At 35.1% G+C, this 6139-nt stretch overlaps 1 protein-coding gene across 2 annotated transcripts in view; it reads right to left on the bottom strand.

Annotated features, from left to right (window-relative positions):
- Positions 1–246: 246 nt before the first annotated feature.
- The window catches only part of LOC149838735 (double-stranded RNA-binding protein 8-like), a 54761-nt gene continuing 48868 nt past the window's right edge, over positions 247–6139 (bottom strand). The window contains exons 3-5 of one of the 2 annotated variants that reach the window (XM_090006776.1): positions 1458–1683; positions 1151–1393; positions 247–1081 (exon numbers count right to left, since the gene is read on the bottom strand). In XM_090006776.1, the coding sequence (XP_089862902.1) occupies positions 867–1081; positions 1151–1393; positions 1458–1683 (684 nt within the window). In that variant the 3' untranslated portion in view covers positions 247–866. Of the gene's footprint in view, positions 1394–1457; positions 1684–6139 lie in introns of both variants that reach the window. The other variant, XM_090006775.1, reaches the window with a different exon arrangement.

Raw genomic sequence — 6139 nt, 5'->3', positions numbered from 1 at the left:
AACCATTCTCATGAGGGTTGATACACCATCAATGGATAGGATGGTGTGTTTGTGTTTGCACATTCAGTAGTCAGTTGGAACTAACGATATAAGTGGTTTGTATTCAAGATGGGGCCAATACCAGATCCAACTAATTGAATGTTGGCCAAATGGCTTCCGAATCAGATTCAGATTTGGATGGTCAAAACTCATACTAAGTCCAATTTTTTTTTTTACGTGATTGGATTAGGATATCCATCACATTGGTTGCAAAAAAGCAAAACCATATATACTTCTATTATAATCAGATATGGTGTTGGCTTACCAAGTCCCCAACTAAACGGAGTCAGATTTGTCGGGTATCAGATAAAATTCAATCCGTTGACATCCCTAGCTGGAAGGCATTTGACACAAGCATCAGCTCGGCTTGTGTTTAACTGCTACATTAAGCTCGTTATACATCTGGTGGAACATCCTGCCTTTGAGTATTTTTATACATTACTAATCAGTCAAGCACCAAAAACTGCATCAAAGATAATGTTAAGATGAATGAGGTTCGAGGAACCAGCTCATGCACCACACAAAAATGGAACTGTATCCGTACTTTCTATGCTCACCCCTTTGACTCTAAGCCTGCCTGCACATTCAAAAACCCTAGAGATGTGTAGGGGTGAAATAAAGGATCAATATCAAGTAAATAACTGGACGCACTTAACAACAGTGCAATTCAGCTTTCCTTGCTAAACCACATTTTGTGCTGCAGGTTCTGATTGTGTCTGTCCACTGCTTTGATCCAACTGAGCTTCCTGGACAGATAAACCGGTTCCCACACTCACATCTCCAATCCTGCTGTCAGAGCCACCATTCTCGGCTCCCTCTTGCTTGAGTTACATCTCTTGATCTGCACCTTCTAACTTTATGGACTTGCCATCACTATTTGGGTTTGGAATCATACTAGTGACTGTTTGTTGGATGGGGACTTGACTTTGAATCATGGAACCGAGCAGCTCTGCTGGTGTGCTCAAGATGCCTGGCATCAAAGGAGTGAATGTACCTTGAGAACTCTGCATAGCAACCCGGAGCAACTCCACTAGTTGATTACCTACAATGTTTGGCATCACAGAAGTTTGAATAACTTGACAATTTGTTTCTACTCCTGCAACTGACATACCCAGATTTACATCCTGGACCATTGCCGCATTGGCACCTTTTTGCCCATTTTGAGTAACATCTGCACTTACCCTCCCCTTCGAACGAGCAAACCTCTTCTTAGATTTCTTCTTGAATTTCCCTTTCTTGGATTTGAGAGCCTTAGATGTTTCAGTGAGTGCTTCCCCTTCCTTTGTCTTCCTTTTCCCTGGAACAACAGTGAACACCTGACCGCTAGCTTGGTGGAAATTTGCCCCTGGCCCATCTAGATCAAAAACTGAAGGTTAGAGATAGCAAAGAAAATTAGCAAACAAAAAACAATCACTTACAATTATTTGCTTGAATTGCAAGCAATGCTGTGCGGGCTGCCTTCATTTCTGCCACTTTCTTGGTTCTTGCAGCACCACCAATATATTGGATCCCTCCAATCTCAACAGTACAAGTGAAAGAAGATTGATTTGGGGTACCCTCAATCTTACATATGTAGGATGGAATCGGGTAGCACCTTTTCTGAGCATACTCCTGGAGTAGATTTTTACACAAACCTGTTTCATGCTGTTTATAACAGATATGTTAGAAACAGGAATTACATCTGGAATAAGAAAGAGAACATTTTCAAGAGCTGCCAAAGGCAGCATGCCAGAATAAATCTAGGCTTTTGCAGAACTGCGAGGGAACTCAAAACTTCTTAAAGTATTCATCTGAACAACTTATGGAAAAGGCATCAGAAAAAACCACCATGTACTGCGAATATCATGCCATCTTGAAATAAGCAAACATTAAGCTCAAGATGGTGACATTCAGAAATAAATCAGCAATGCTCTGATGACCACTGAAAGTTCTAGAGAATTGCAAAACAGAAAGATCCAATCCATATGCTGCTTCACCAGAGAGGAAACAAACACCTAGTCAATGCTCTGATAGTCATTTCTCAGTAAGAATGTGCAACTCTCACATATGAAAAGATTTCCTTTCAATGCAAAGAAAAAACCACATAAGAATATTAAAACAAGATTGATACCGAACATGAAACAACTAGCATCTTGAAATGAAAGGGAATGACTAAATGTAACTAGCACAATAGCCCATGGATGCGTGTACCAGCACAATAAGGTGGGGGGGCACCCTATGCTTTTCAAATTTCAACTAAAAAAGTCAAGTCCCATCAAAATGCCTCCTCAACTGCCATGATTTCCATGGTTTTCAGAGTAAGGGGGCATCAGGCCTCCCTACTAGTTTTCCAGAAATTCATCATGCTGCTCATTCAATAAGTTTGTTTTAGCTTGATGCCTCTCCTAGCAATTGTTATATAAAGTAATGCGCTTAGGACAATACACTTTCCCCATCCCTCTTTCAGCTTTTAACATATATGTCAATAGACTCAACACTGTCCTTGACAAGGTGTTAAAATATATATATATATATATATATATAATGACTATATATATATAATTCTGTAGTAATAAGTAATGCCCATCAGGGGCATTTTAGTTTTTTTACTTTTTGTATATAGGTCTGTCCTATAAGGACAGTTTTGTATTTATTTTTATTATTTTTTATTTTTTGTAATTGCCTTGGTTTTGAGGGGTTCTTTTAGTTAGGTTCTTTTTGGACTAGTTATCATAGAGTTGACTAGTCAATAGAGCTGTTGGAACAGTCCAACAGCTATATTTCTATTTGTTGGACTGTTCCAACTTCCAACAACTCTATTGAGACTACCTCTTACGTATAAATAGAGGTAAAAAACCCCATTTATTTCCAATGTTTTTTCTAAGTATTTTACTCAATAAAGATTATATTTTTTATGTTCTTGTGTTATTTTTTACTCTTTGAAGTCTTGTATATGCAGTTTGTGCTTGTGTAGTGCCTTAGTGCTTTTGTAATATTCTTTATTGGACTTGTAATAGTGCTTGGGAACTTTGTATTTCCCTGGACTCGGTTTGGGTCCAGGTTCTGTCCGGGTTGGGAATCCAAGCCATACATCGATCACGAAGCACGAAGCACGAACTCGAACAAAATAAGCACTATTACAAGTCCAACAAAGTTCCCTTGCTAAAAAGGAAAACCCCTTTGGGGTTTCCCCGATTTGCGCCCCTCCCGTGCCTTTAAGAGCCCTCCTTCTTTTTCTTGGAATATGTCTTTTAAGGTTTTCCTTTTTTACTTTTATATGGCTTGGTCCATCACTCTTCTTTTGATACATCCATTATTATTTGTTTGGCCTTATCGAGGTCTGTTGTATGCACTTTTGTGTTGTGAAGCCAGAGTTAGTTGTTGAGGTGAGTTATGTGTGCACCTATATCTTCTTGTCAATATAGATTGCCAATGTTTTAGCCCTGACTGATACTTGATTGACCTCCGGTTCTATGAATGAGTTGTATCACTCAATAGTTTTGTGCACCTCGATGTTGTGAAGACAAAGTTAGTTGTTGAGGTGAGTTATGTGTGTACCTCTATCTTCTTATCAATATAGATTGTCAATATTTTGGCTATAGTTGTTGAGGTGAGTTATGATAGTTAATTGACCTTTGGTTCTATGAGGGAGTTGTATCAATCATTTGTCTTTTTGGCCTTTATTATTTATTGGATACAACTTACTCATAGAACTAGAGGTCAATTAACTATGAGTCAGAGCCAAAACATTGACAATCTATACTAATAGTTAATTGACCTCTGGTTCTATGAGTGAGTTGTATCACTCATTTGTCTTTTTGACCTTTATTATTTATGGATACTCGTATCAATTTTTGTTAGTGATGGCTCTATTGTTATTTGCTTGTGACCATTTTGGTTCTTATCGATTAAATATCATATTGTTGCAAAAGTTATTGCTTTTATTTGGATATTGTTTTTCAAATCTTCTGGTTTTTTGACATCAGTTTGTCTTTATTACAGTATTATTACCTTTCTAGCCTTTTCCACTCTTTTTTCTTATATGAGTAATTTTTTCCTTTGGATAAAAGATTTTGTTTTATCAATGCAGTGAGTTATGTGCACCCATTGAAACTGATGTTGTTTGCAGTTTTACAATCATTTGTAAAGTGAGGGATGTGCACCTCTTGTGGTTGTAGCTAGTTTGTATTGTCAGATAGCTAGTATTGTTGGTGCATAGTCACTGGTATGGTTATTGTTGACATTTGTATTTGATCTTTTGTCCTATGCACCGATACACTTGAATTTTGAGGATTTTGAGTTGGAGGTCAAAGAGGGGGTTGCTTCTAGTGAGTAAATTGGTGATGAGATTTGCAAATATGATTTCTTTTGTTACGTGGGATTTTTAAAAAACTTTCTATAAACTTTCTAATTCTTTCCGCTGCTCATTTTTTCCTTGTATGAAAAATGGTTATTCATTGAAAAAATTTCATGCATTATTATGTGCATTGAATATGCTTTAATTGCATGTTGGATATATATGTTGAGAATATTGAGATTTGTTCCATGTTGGTTGTCTTGCATGTTTCAAACGAATTTAATTAATTTCTCGTTTATTGTGAACTCCTTTGAGTTCTTACATTTGATATACATGTCGTGTTTTGCTTAGTATAATTAATTAGTATCTTATTTGAAATGTTTACCCAAGCCTTTGAGACATTATTGCAAAATTGTTTATATATTACTGATATTTTATGTCTAAATATGTATTTTTCTAAGCATTTTGTTAATGAGAACATTTTATATTTTGTGCTTGTGACTCTTAGTGAGTTGTGTATCTTCATTGTGAAGGTGTTCTTGGTCCATAAGTGACCACTTTGCTTTTCATCTCATTGTAGCCTTTAAAACACTCTCCTGTGTTTCTAATATGTACTTGTTTTTTATTTTTAGTGATCAAAATTCTACTATGATCAGAATTTATGAAAATTCTGCTGTTTTATGGTTATAATTTTTTAAACAAGAAATTCTTAAAAATTGATTTTGAAGTCTATTCCTTGTGTTTTCCTTAATGGCTATTGTACCTTGCCTGAATTGTTACTAATGTTTCTAAAATCTTAAAATTATTTGCTTAAGGTGCATATCTGATTCATTTTTAAAATTGTTTTAAGTTTATAGTATCTTTATGTTTTGTTAAAGAACTTAACCATCACCGCTTCATATATATGAATTAATCAGAGTTATTCTTGTTCAAAAAATAAAATTTTTTTAATCTAAATACATGCATTTTATATTTATTTTTAAAATTGTTGGGTTAAAACATTTTTTGTTTAATAACTATTTGGTAAGAATATCTACCTTTGTGTAGTTGGAACCTTTGTTTTTATTCTCTCTGCAGGTTCTTAAAGATGCTATGGGTTGAAAAAGAAATTATATCTTTGATGCATCATGAAAATGGAGATAGCCAATGCAGGTATTTGGAGAAGATTATCAGTAAAGACTTGGATCCTTCCCTTTGTTTTCTTTTTATATTTCAAACTTTCAGTGTTTACACTATAAGTTTTACAGGTGTTAAAATATGTATATATATTCATAATATAATGAATATATATATATATATATAAATATATATGTTGTAATAAGTAATGCCCATCAAGGCATTTTAGTCTTTTTACTTTTTTATATAGGTATGTCTTATAGAGACAGTTTTGTATTTATTTTTGTCTTTTGTATTTTTTTTTAATTGCCTTAGTTTTGAGAGGTGCTTTTAGTTAAGTTCTTTTTGGACTAGTCAACATAGAGTTGACTATTCAATAGAGCTTTTGGAACAGTCCAATAGCTAGAGTTGTTGGACTGTTCCAAGAGCTCTATTGAGACGACCTCTTATGTATAAATAAGGATAAAAAAAGACCATTTGTTTCCAATGCTTTTCCTAAGTATTCTACTCAATAAAGATTATATTTTTTATGTTGTGTTATTTTTTGAGTCTTTGAAGTCTTGTATATGCACTTTGTGCTTAGTGTAATGCTATGTCACATGGGTGCGGGTGCGGGGATTCGGCACTTCCAAAAAACCCGGGTGCGGGGGTGCGGCAGGGGCAAAAATGTAATAATATATATATATATATATATATAAAGGGGGTTGG

Source organism: Nuphar pumila, chromosome 5, assembly GCF_984573655.1.
Source record: "Nuphar pumila chromosome 5, dmNupPumi1.hap1.1, whole genome shotgun sequence".
Lineage (NCBI taxonomy): Eukaryota > Viridiplantae > Streptophyta > Magnoliopsida > Nymphaeales > Nymphaeaceae > Nuphar > Nuphar pumila.
This window is presented reverse-complemented; position numbering and strand designations above follow the sequence as displayed.